General features: G+C 35.9%; 1 protein-coding gene across 1 annotated transcript in view; it reads right to left on the reverse strand.

Moving 5' to 3' along the window:
- The window catches only part of CDK14 (cyclin dependent kinase 14), a 545,438-nt gene that overhangs the window by 270,682 nt on the left and 261,390 nt on the right, over nt 1-13,366 (reverse strand). The window contains 1 exon segment of the mRNA XM_052000624.1: nt 1,263-1,357. Within this exon segment, the coding sequence (XP_051856584.1) occupies nt 1,263-1,357 (95 nt within the window).

A 13,366-nucleotide genomic window follows, 5' to 3' on the forward strand; every position in this document is an offset into this window, starting at 1 on the left:
TCTATTGCATATTTTTAGGTAAACTGAAAAACTATTTTACTTTTAAGAAAAAGTAGTAGGTGTGAGTAAAGTGCCAGGTCTCAAAGCATTCACAATACCAACAGCTATTCGTGTAAAGTAAAACCTCCACCAAAATCACTTGTATCTTTGAAATTACATGCTCTCAAATCCATCTGTGAGGAAGGGGATGTTAATTATCATGGTTACATTGCATGATTCCACAGCTAAATGCTGAAGTACTTCTAAACAAATACCATATGTTTGTCTACAGAAAACGTAGAAAGATTAATTAAGAGCTCAAGTCTATGTCTTTGGAAAGTAATACTCCTGAACAAAATAAGTTCTTTGCATTGTGTACTACACAAATTGGAAATCTTAATTAGCATCTGAAATACCAAGTCAGGGGGAATAAAATTCATGAAGTCTAAATTTTAAGTACTAAACTTGCCTCTCTGAATTGCTTGCTAATGAAAGAAGCAACTGCTAAGTCCTGAGAAGGAAGAGTTATTTTTATATCTTTCTTTGATGTTGCCCATAATACTCCATCTTTAATCCCCATGCCATTTTCACTGATTGTCCATAACTGAAATACTCTCCTTTCACACTTTCATCTCCTCCCATATTCTCTCTTTCTCCTCCTCTCTCTCCCTCTCTCCTTTCCCCCTCTCTTCCCCTCCTCTCCTTCCTTTCCCTCCCTCCTCCCCTGATTCTCCCTCTCTCTCTCTTTTCCTTCCTCCTCCTCTCCTCCCTCACCTCTTCTCTCCCCCCTCCCTTCCTCCTTTACCCCCCCTTCTCTTCCTTCTTCTCTTTCTCCCTCTATTTCTTCTCTCTCCTTCCTTTCCCCCTCTCCCTTTTCTCTCTCCTTTATTTCCCCCTCTCTCTTCCTCCCCCTCTCTTTTTCTCTCTTTCATCCCCTCTCCCTCCCCCTCTCTTTTTCTCTTTCTCTTTCCCTCTTTTCTTCTCTCCCTCCCCCCATTCCCTCCTTCCTTCTTTCTCTCCCCCTTTGTCTCTCCTCTGCCCTCCTCCTTCCCTCCCTCTCCCTCCATTCTGTCTAGTGTAAAAAATAGAGAGAGACAGAGGAAAGCGACAAAGAATTTTCCTTTAAGAAGCTATCATTCGAATACATACTAAGGTCTACCAGCCCTGAAATGATCGTATATTTCATAGCACACTTCCCTTTTATAACAACAGTCTTGAAAAGAAAGCTTATGTTGTTATGAGAATGTCCTTCGACATCTGGAGGCCGAATTTCTTTTACTTACCACGTATTCAAACACAAGTGTCAATGTCTCCTTGGTGTGGATGATGTCATGAAGTAATACTATATTGGCGTGCTTCAGTCCTTTTAATAGAGAGGCTGCAAAACAAAATGGATAACAAAGACAAAGTTACTTCACCAAAATCTTATCTAGAAAAGGCAATGGACAAGTCCACGTGTTTCAATGTTTGGGTTCGCTCATTCACAGATCAATCAATTATATTAATAAATGTTATCTCAATAAGTCAAGAACAAACATTGAAAGAATAGGAACTGAATAATTTGATTTCTAGGAAAATTTCAGAATACATGAGACACACATACACAATAACATGCCAACAAGCATGTTATTATATTTTACTTATATATTGATTTTACTGATATAAAGAAATTCTCTCTACCAGAAAAGATCAGCATTTTCTTTTTCCACTTAAAGTTTTAGGATAAGGATTCTTAATCAATAATGCAGAGATCTATTTGTGAATAGATTCAGGAAGTCTGAATTTGAACAGGAAAAAATAGATAGACAGATAGACACACATCTTCATATACACTAACCTCTTACTAAAAATTAGCATTTCTTTAATATTTAGAACATTATTTTGAGAAGATTCAGGTGTCACTCAATTGCAATGGGGCCCATGGCAGAAAAAAGGCTAAGGCACAGAGAACTGGGTAACTTGCTCAAGGTCATTGAGACAACACCCGACTAGGACTGTCTTCCCCACCCAAAGACCATCTCACAAAACCATATTACAAATGGCCATTTTAAATTTGAACAAAACATTTGCCAAAAAATTTGTGGGTTCAAGTGCTTATATATTAATCAATCTTTTCCTGAACCAAGTTAGAACATATTAATTATATGTATAATTATATATAATTATGTATAAGCATAAAATCATATTTATAAAGACATCAAAACTACAAAGGTCAGGCAAAATTCATAGGAAGGATAGGAAAAATTTATATAGTCATATAAGTTCTGAAAGTACATTTGCAATATTCTTATTGTGATCCTTAATTTGAAGAAATTTTTAAAAATAGTGCTCTTTTTTGTTCCATTAATCACTTTCCAATGATACTCCTCACTCTGTTCCCCTATAATACAACTTTTACAATCAAGCCAAACAAACAACAAATTGCTCAAGTCTGGAAAATATGTCTCATTCCATATTGACAGTTCACCAAAGTGCTTCTCCAACAATTCTATAAAATCCCAACTGGTCACTACAATGATCAATGGTCTGAAGTCTTTTAATCTTGTTTTCTTTTCCATTACAGTGGTTATTGTGTAATTACTGTTCTTGTTCTATTTCCCTCTGAATCAGTTCATTCAGCTCTTTCCTAGTTCCTCTAACTTCATGTTTCTTGCAAGGCAATACTTTCTATCTTGTTCAGTCTATTCAAATATTCTTCAATTAATAGGACCCACTCTCTTTACAATTCTTTAAAGGTTTCTACACAAAGTGCTGTTCCAACCAATAAGTTCTCCCTTATGTCACTGTCTCCATAAAAGAGAAAACCCAAAAAGAATTCCTATCATCTTTCATGGCATTAAGCATTTCAAGGATAAAAGCCAGGAGCTGCTTCTGGCTACAATATTTATTTTAGGGAGGCCTCTCATCTTCACGTTCAAGGGAGTAAAACAAACCAATCCATCTCCAGAGTCTGCCTACGGTTTATACGTGAGACTTCCTAGCAAGATGTTAAATGGTAATAGACCACACAGCTTTAAGCAGGAGTACACTTACAATCTCTTAAATTTAAAGGAAAAAATTTTCAAGTTGACTTCCAATATGATAGTATGTGTAGAAATTAACGCTCATTGAACGGAAGCCAAGGTTTTAGAGTCAATTCCTATCTGTCTGCATGTTCTCCTGTTCTAGAGACTCACGCTTAATCACAAGAAGACTCCTCTCAAACAGCTTTGGGAGAGGAGGAATCTCCACCTGGGAATCACTGCAAGGATGCTTCGTGTTGAAAAGAAAGTAGTGTTGTATGCTGAAAGATGTCCCAGACAGGAAGTTTTAATGTTGCCCCTTCGTACCATTCTAGACTCTCACTTCTTCATCTGTAGAATGATGTGGTAGGACCCAGAGAACCTCGAAAGTTCCTAATAAATCTGTGCTTTTCTGTATCAGAAGCATTATTTCCAAATACAAAAGGCAGAAAAACATAAATCCAAAAAAACACCAGAGAATCTAAAATTCAAATGTAAAAGTTGGATTACTGAAGCTCTAAAAAGATCATCAATTTGTAGGACTTCAATTATTTTATATAACTTTGATATATAAATATAATTTTATGCTCAACCAAAATGTTTCAATAAAAGCATTTATATGTGGTTTCAACCAGACTACACTTTAATGCAGATATCCAGAAAATGATGTATAAATCAGTGTTACAATGAAACCAAAACATAGGACACCTTAAAAGAAGAAAAAATTCTCAATGTCAGCTTAATTCACTTAGCATTGTTCATTGCTATAATTATTCAGTCTTCTTTCCTTCTATTATTCAAGGAATTCATAGCCCTTCAACAAGGAGGAATATGAGCCGCCAAGGGCTCCTCAGACAACAGCTGCAGATGGTAATGAGGGAACAAAATTCAAAGGTGCCCTATGTGGAGCCGACTGTGGGTGCTACCCAAGTCTTTCCTGCATGGAGATCAGCAGCAGTAACTGAAAACTAGGGGCCTTTTTCCTAGAGGTCAAGATTCCACAGTCAGCTAAGGCTTGGATGATATCAATTTGCAAATAAGAATTAATAAGGTAAGGAAAGAGATTGTCCTTGGAGGTCCCAGTCCAACTCTGCAAGCTCTGATTCTCTAATGTAAAAGTAAATAAATAACGTGAGATACATTCCCAGACTGATGATACAAGTACATTTTTTTTTTTAAATAGAACCAGTCAAGTCAGAAGTGGTGAAACAGATTATCGATAACCTCAGGCTCGATGCTGTAGCCAAGCCGATTTCCCGCTGGTTATGGTCCCAAGGTCACCTCCTCCCCAGGCTCTTTATCACAAAGCTTCTTTTTCCCCATAATCACCTTTCTACCCTCACCACTTATCTCTAAAAGGTTTCTCCTATCTCAGGGGTTTGTCTCCGTAACCGATGTCTCCCAGAGTACATAAAGACTAGGTTAGCCCTACTATTTCCTTAAAATGGCTTTCTCCCACCATTCATCTTAGAAGGTGGGGGGGGGGGGGCGGAGAGAGAGATAGTGGATATTTCTTGAGAGCCAATAATAAGACAATCGATACATGGGAAGCACAAAGTATTTCTCTTTTATGATAATGCCGGGGTTCAAGAAACAAAATATCTGAAGCTCTGATTTTTCTCCTGGACCCCACGTACATTTGACGCAGATTTTAGGCTTCAGAAGATATCTGTGCACACATTTGCACACATAAATACACACAAAGAGCCATATTTGGATCTGAAAGCCTGCCCATTTCCTTGGAGATTAACAGAATGCATTCTTACTCGGAAATGGATGGAGCCACTAATTTAAAAGCTGACACCAGGAAAATGGCACTCAGGGGCAGAAAACAGCCCAGAAAATCTATCAACATCAGAGTATGTGACAGACCTGACTGACTTTGAAGCTGCCAAAGCAGCTGCCATTGGAGCTTAGCAAGGAAGGAGCCAGATATCCCAGCTCCTGCTGATCTCAATGCAAGTTAGTCTCCAGTGGACTGCCAAGTCGATCCAATGATTATCACTCACAAGCATGTTTGCCTCTTCAAGACAAATACTGTCAAAATAATATTTAAAGCAATCATAACAGTATCAGATATGCACGCAAAAGTCACTTTTGTTGTTTATACTGAACGTAAATTATGCAGTATTAATTTTCCAGCACTTTTGGACCTGCCATGAAATTTTAGGTAAACAGATGGTTAGCATTTTTAATTCATTTCCCTGGCGAGTTTTGAAAAGTTCTAATAGTACATGATGTAAGAGAGACTGGTAATTAGGATTTGGGATCAATACTATTGTTTTGGCTTTCAAGCATTAATGTCAATCCAGTACAAAAAACTCTTACAAAAGACAAATAAATCCCAGGACACTGTTGGCAGTGGATTGCTGCAAACTAAACTGGACCTGCTTGCGTCTGATGACTTCTCTCGGGCCGGCAGCCAAGCTGGAGTCATCTCCACTTGGGAAGCCACCCTGAAATCACAGCGGGGAGAAATTTGAAATCATTTCTGACCAGATTTGGGAGAAATGAGTAACAATATAATGTGGGCTGACTCCATTTTGCATCTGCAAGTCTGCTTCTTTTCAACTCCACGAAGAAGACACCGCTTCCCAGGACAAACCGGTCCCCTAAAAGCCTCCTATCGTGGTTTAATTCAACCTTGGACAAGCAACATCTCCCCAACTCTCAGCTTCCTCTGACACGAGGGAGTTGTTGTGGCTCTGTCCTGTCTGGTTCTTTGTGACCGCTTTGGAGGCTTTATTGGCAGAGATACTGGGGTGGTCTGCTAGTTTCTTCTCTAGCTCATTTTACAGATGAGGAAACTGAGGCAAGTAGGGTTAAGAGCAAGCGTCTGCAGCTGGATTTAAACTTAGAGAAATGTGACTTGTGGCACTCTATGCACTATGGAGCCACTTTTTTTTTTTTTTTTTGATTCATGCATAATTTGGACTTAAATGAGGTAGAACTGCATGAAGTCGTAGACCTTTCTCCCCTCTTCCAGGGCTTCCACTGTCCAGTGGCAGGACACAGTCAAGATAACTGGAGATGACTCAAGAGATGGATGACCTTGGCAAGCTCCAAATGCCCCATGTCACCTGCTTCCCCTGCCTTCACTGGGTTCAGGGAAGATTAGTGCCTCAGGGGGTGAGGGGGTGTCTACCTGAGCCCCCTAACTCTCACCTGTGGCTCCAAGAAGCTGTAGCATGCACAGTAAACCATTTCAGCAGAGGGGCTAAACCAGGTCTCAAACCCTACGGTGAGTTAAGGGGTGTCTACGCCAAGCATGTCAAGACTTCCCCTGATGGAACAGGCTTCTTCCAATAACTATAACTATATATATAAACTATAAAGGAGCCAACTACCCCAGATTTGGGGGGTGCTGGGAGACAATGAACTCTTCCCTAAGCTCTCCCTTATACTCTCTTCTGATGTGCTCCTCTAGTTCTTCACTCAACCCTGTCTTTTGAGCTTCCTTTTGTTTTTTAGCCGTATATCATTAGATCAGAATCTCACCGAGGGCAGAGACCATCTCTTTTTCTTATTCTTATCACAATGCTTGACATATACTAGGGGCTTGATAAAAATTTACTGAATTGAATTTAATTGAATATATTTGCTTATCTTAATGTAAAGACTGAAAAAACTGAGCTGCATTAAAATTGAATTTGGGTACATATCAATTTCCCTCATCAAAAGACATCTTTAATAGCCAGTCTTACAAGGCTCTATAGATGGCTTCTTGCCACTTAAGGAGATTTCATAGATTAATTTTTTAGGAGGACATTCAGCCCCATTTTTTAATCTCTCCAGTCCTACCTCAGATCTGTCCTGTGTCTTCTGCTTGGTTAGTATCCCAAATACTGTTGTTCCCTCCTGGACCTTGAGTGGAATACATTCTGTACACAGCCATATGTGTACACAGTTCCTCTATATCAATGTGAATACTTTTATCTCTAACACTTAGTCACAGTACAACAGATACAATAAGACTTAAATGCTTGCTGCTTGGCTTATCAGTTGGTGCCTTATTTAACTTTCCCTTTCTTCTCATCTTATATTGATGAGTTAAGAAAAACATGCTAATTCCACCACCATAATTTCTCACAGGCAGCTCTTCTCCATTTCCACTACAAACATCCTTGAATTTTGTATTTCAAAATACCTAACAGTTCTTTCTACAAGTCTTGACCCAACTCTAATTACCATCTTACCCTTATGCTGCTGCCAGAATGATCTTTCAGAGCAATATACCTGCTCATGAAAGTTTAAAGTACTCCCTACTACTTGTCAAGTAACATTAAAATTCATGTTTTTAAATACATTATAAGTCAATATTCTACCTTTCTCTCCTATTACTCTTTTATATTTGCTACATCACAGTCAAATCAGCTCATAAATAAACCTGAACTCTTCCAGCTCTGTGCCTTCACATTCTTCTGTATATCAAGACAATCCATGTATTCTCCATCAATCTGGAGAGTACTGATGCTTCCACATGGATCTCATCTTACTTCATTTTTAAAAACGATTTATTTTGAATATTAAATATCCACACAACCAGTTAAATTTGCTCCACAACATATTTCATTATTTATACGCATAAATGTCATAACAAAAATGTCAGTCATTCCTGACAGTCTCTATCATGAAGCTTATGCATGCATTTTATTGTTCATTCATTCCTTCCCATCTAATTTCTAAAGTGCTTTAGGTCCATGATCTCATTTGATCTCATTAGCCACTTTACATTTATATTGTGCTTTAGTGTTCTTTTTTTTTTTTTAAATTATTGTTTCTCCTTCTTACTGTCCCAGAAAATGAACAACTTAAAAAAAAAAAAAAAAAAAAAAAAAAAGCTCAAAATAACAGCAGAGAGTCTAACAAATTTCCATATTGGTCATAACCAAACATGCATTTCTCATTCTCAATTTTAAGTCAATTATTTCTCTGGCAAGAAAGAAGTAAGCTGCTAAGTGGTTCCGTAAATAGAATGCTGAGCATAAAGTCAGGAAGACTCATTCGCTTTCCAGTTTTTCTCTACTGTTATCACTGAGTAAGTTCTCCAAATTTTGTTTACTTTGCTTTGTACTAGAACGAAGGTGTTTTTTTTTCCCTGAAAATGTCTATTTTATTATTTTTATGGTACAATAAGTGTCATATACCATATACCACAATTTATTTTGCCATCCCTCAAAAGGCGAGTCTCCCTTATCTTCCAATTTGGGATTGTCATGAAAGGAACTACTACAAATATTTTTGTAGACATGGATTCTTTTCATCTTTCTTTTCTTTCTTTGGAATATAAGTCTAGTAGTCATATAGTTGTTATCAAAGTGCATGCAGGGACCAATTAATAGGATCTCTAACAAGTGCCTGTTTTCCAGGAGTCCTCCAACCACTATCATTTCTTCTTTTGTTATCTTTGACAATCTAATGGATAAAAAAGTAGACTACTAGAGTGGCCTTACTCTGCATTTCTCAAATTATTAGTTATTTGAAGCATATTTTCATATTATTATAGAAAGCTTTTATTTCCTTCTTTCAAAATGTCTATTCCTGTCCTTTGACTATTTACTGGAGAATGCCTTGTAGTCCAAAAAGTTTAAATCAATTACCTATATATCTTGAATACAAGACCTTTGTTAGAAAAATTTTCGGTAAAGATTTTTCCATCTAATTACAGACTTTTCTTCTAATTTTAATTACAATAGGGTTTTTTTGTGTAAAAACATTTTAAATTTTGTATAATAAAAATTCTACATTTTATTTTCTGTGATCCTCTTATTCACTAAAACTGAAGTCTTCCCTATCCATTCCTTGGTTCCTTTCATTTACTAGTCTAAGTCATATATCCATTTGTTTTTTATATTGGTACATGGTACATATAAGATCTTTATTAGAAAAATTTTCTGCAAAGATTTCCCCTCCTAGTTACAGGCTTTTCTTCTAATTTTAAGTACAATAGTTTTGTTTTGTTTTTATAAAAGCTTTTTAAATTTTATATAATAAAAATTCTACATTTATTTGCTGTGATCCTCTTACTAAGACTGAAGTCTTCCCCATCCATTCCTTGTTTCTCTCATTTCTTAGGATGCTATATTTTATGTCAAAGTCATATATCCATTTGTTTTTATATCAGTACATAGTGTAAGATATTGGTCTAAATCAAATGTTTCTCAATCTGCCTTCCAGTTTCCACAATAGTTTTTTGTCAAGTAGTAAGTCCTCCTTCCCCAGGAATTGGGGTCTGTCTTTGCCTTTATCCGACGCCATGCCATAAAACCACTTCATGTTTGTAACTTCTACAGCAATCCGTATTATTTGGTACAACAGTTAACTGTGAGCTTCATAAGGGTGGGTGTTGTCTCATCTCAATTATGGATATTCTCTAGTGTCCAAGGATTAACATTCAGGTGTCTCAGAAATGTGTGAATGAGTGAATCGGCCCAGCAGCAAAGTGGAAAAATATGCAGGATTTAGGTATGAAATACTCTCTCTGCTTCCTCATTTGCAAACTGGGGGCACTGATATTCCCTGTCTCACAACATTGTTTGTGAGGATCAAATGAGAGCAGACACATAGTGTCCTCCCCTTTGTAAACTTTAACTCAAAGAATAAATGTTGATTACTAATGCTACATTAATTATGCTGATAAGAAACCTGGGGCCCAGGGATAAAAACAGACAGATGGATAGACATGCCTAAGGTGACACAGTGGCTCAGTTATGGAGCCTGGGACATGGCTCCAATAATTTCTACTATATCTTCAAGACCAGGAATTTTTGCTCAAGTGCCTCTGTTACTGTTAGAAAAGCATGGATATTAATAAAACTACAAAAATAGGAAGTATCTTAGACAAGTTCCTAACCAGCTATTTTTTACTTAATCTTGTCCTTATCTTTAATTTTTACTTCATGTTCACACCCACCTAGCCCCTTCTCTTAATAAAAAAAAAAAAATAGTTAAACCAAGCCCACTTACATATAAATTTCCAGCTCTCTCCTGAAAAGAGGAAGGTGGAACTATAAGGTCAAAATTGGTCCCAATAACTGAAGTCCACTTTACGTCATGATTCTTTTTATTTACATTATTAGTCATTGTGTTCTTCACATTGGTTCTGCTTCCTTCTGCATCAACCAGTTCATACTGTCTTCCTTTATTTCTTATACTCATAATTGCTTGTGGAATAAGCATATTTAGTGAATATATAAAGGGGCTTGGAGACAGGAAGACTCATGATCCTGAGTTAAAATCCAGCCTCAGACACTTATTAGCTGTGTGACCCTGGGCAAGTCATTTAAAACTGTTTGCCTCAGTTTCCTCATCTTTACAATGAGCTGGAGAAGGAAATGGCAAACCACTCCAGGGTTTTTGCCATGAAAATCTCAAATGGGCTCACAAAGAGTCAAACATGAATGAAACAACCCAACACAACATTCTATCTAAGCACAAAAATTTGTTCAATCATTATCTACTTGATAGATATGTTTATTTGTTTGTTTGTTTTTGGTGAAGCAATTGGGGTTAAGCAACCTGCCCAGGGTAACACAGCTGAAAGTGTTAAGTATCTGACACCAGACTTGAACTCAGGTCCTCCTGACTTCAGAGCTGGTGCTCTATCCATTACTCCACCTAGATGCCCCTGTTTCATTTTGTTTTTGTTTTTAAAGAAATACAAAGGTATGTATCGTCTTTATTTTTTCTCTTTTGGGGGTAGAATTTTCTTTTCATTTTCAGTATTTTGACCAGAATAGGTACTTGATAAATGTTTCCAAAAGCAAATTAGTAATTAATGAATATATATTTAAAATATATTTATTTGTTTATTTAGGCTGCTAAAAGCTAACTGTACTATCTATATATTTTCCACTAGTCTGAAAGAGTAAGTCATACATATATCATTCATTTTTTTCCATGTTCCCAATAGTCAGATTAGTCTAACCAAAATCATTATCAGAATTAGAATATTTTCATTTTTTCCTACAGAATAATACTGATTTTTCCAGAATCAAAAATCTGAGAGGAAAAAGTGATGTCTTCTTGTGGCATCTTTCTATACATCACAGAAACATCATCGTGTTTTTCCTTGCCTTCAATTTTCAAAAAGAAGGAAAATAAAATATAGGATGCCACAGTAGTCTGGTATTATTTTTAACGGATCTACTAAACATGGAAGAAATATTAAAAAACTAAAATGTGAATAAAAGATTGTTACTTTTATTCACTGATTGTTTTCACCCTTGTGTTATGACAGTTTAAGATTTTACATATATAAACTGTCATTTTTTTCCCAGAGTACTATTGAAGAAATTGATGACTAACAGAGAAACAGAGTAGGAGAGACAGAGACAAAATATGTGAGTTTCAAAAGATGATCTAATAATTGAATGTCCTGTCAAAACAAAATCACTGTACTAACCACAAGAGCTAAATGAGACAGATGGGAACTGGCCAATGGTCTCTAAGGTCTATTCCAGTTCTAAATCCTATAATTTGAGAGTTGAAAAAAGGCGGATCACATTATACATTTACAAACAAAGGCCTGAAGCCAGAAGGCATAACTATGGTTATAAGAAAGTCAAAAGTATTCTGAAAACAAGAACAGGTAAGAACAGAATCATGTCCATTTCAAAGATTTCATCTAGGAATCCCAATAGAATCCATTTGATAAATTAATTGATAAATATCATTGAATATTTAAAATCACAGAAAAATTTTTAAATGTTTTTAATGTACAAAATAATAGAAGTTAAAGAATTGAAAGGAACCTCAGAGGTAATTTGATAAAAACAAAAATAAAAAAAGAGCAAGCAATGATGTAGTACTTTAAGTTTGGTGAAGTGTTTTAATATGTATTCATTTGACCCTAACAAAAATTTTATTAGCTAAGTTCCCATTTTATAGATCAGGAAACTAAAGTGCACCAACAAATGGTGTTTTTAACTTCCACAAAAAGAATGTCTGTGAGAAAGAAGCAAACACCTACTGAAGTAAACATTGCACCTGGTAGTTTTAATGTAGGATTCTGGGTTTGTTTGTTTTTTTTCATATATCAAGCCCAAATCTGTTTTTTTCTGAGACTTCCCAAATTACTTCTGTTCTCATCAGAAACACAAGCAAAAAATAATAATTCCTCCTACGTTTCCACTATGAGGGCTAAAAAAAATGTAGTAGATCTTTTTGTGGTGGCAAAGAATTAGAAAATGAATAGATGCCCATCAGTTGGGGGAATGGCTGAGTTATGGAATATGAAAGTAATAAAATATAAATCATCCTATAAAAAATGATGAACAAGCTGATATTAGAAAGGCCTGGCAAGATTTACACAAATTGATGTTGAGTGAAACAAGTAGAACAAAGAATATAGAACAAAGTAACAGCAAGATTATGTGATAATCAAATATTAAAAACTTGGTTCCAACTCAGTGATTATGTGATTAAGTGATCCAAAGCAATCCCAATAAACTTTGGACAGAAAATGACATCTGTATCCACAGAGAGAACTATAGAGAATGAATGTAAATCAACACAAGCCATGTTCATTTTTTTCCCCTCTTTTTGTGTTCTTTTTTGTTTTCTCTTGTGATTTTTCTCTTTTGTTCTGATTTTTCTCTCCCAACATGATTCATGAAGAAATGTGTATTAAAAAAAATTAATGTATAACCAGAAGAAAAGAAAACAATAATTTTTTTAAGTAATATATTATAACTTGGACTAAAGTCTTCAGGTCCCAAACTCTATCCACTGTGCCACCTGGCTATCCCAGAAACGTATTAGGAATATGGAAATGTGCTTTGCATAACTGCTTATCTATATCAAATTGCATACCTTCTCAATGAGGAGGGAGGGAATAGAAAAATAAAATTTGGAACTCAAAATTTAAAAAAAAACCATTAAAAATTTATACATGTCATTAGAAAAGTAAATTAATTTTAAAAATTAGGTGTCTCAGATTTACCTAAACTTGTTTGTATTGGATACAATAATTAATACACTAGATGGCAAAATAAATTTTGCCAGGAAAAAGCACTGGCAGAATTTTATAATATGAGATTCAATAGGATAAATGTAAAGTTTTGTCCTTAGGTTCAAAAATCAACTTCCTAAATCCAGGATCAGGAAGACACAGTTAGAAAGCAGTATATTTTTTAAAAGACTTGGGTCTTTTAATAGACTACTTCCTAAATGAGTCAGCAATAGCTATCTTAGGCTACAATGAGAGTCTTGTTTTCCAAAGAGTAAAGAGGCTGATTGTTGTTATTGAGTCATTTTAACTATGAACCCATATGGGTGGGTTTTTGTCTTTTTTTTTGTGTGTGTGTGTGTGTGTGTGTGTGTGTGTGTGTGTGTGTGTGTGTGTGTTTTTGCAGAGATACTGAAATGGTTTGCCATCTCCTTTT

Source organism: Antechinus flavipes, chromosome 5 (genome assembly GCF_016432865.1).
Source record: "Antechinus flavipes isolate AdamAnt ecotype Samford, QLD, Australia chromosome 5, AdamAnt_v2, whole genome shotgun sequence".
Classification (NCBI taxonomy): Eukaryota; Metazoa; Chordata; class Mammalia; order Dasyuromorphia; family Dasyuridae; genus Antechinus; species Antechinus flavipes.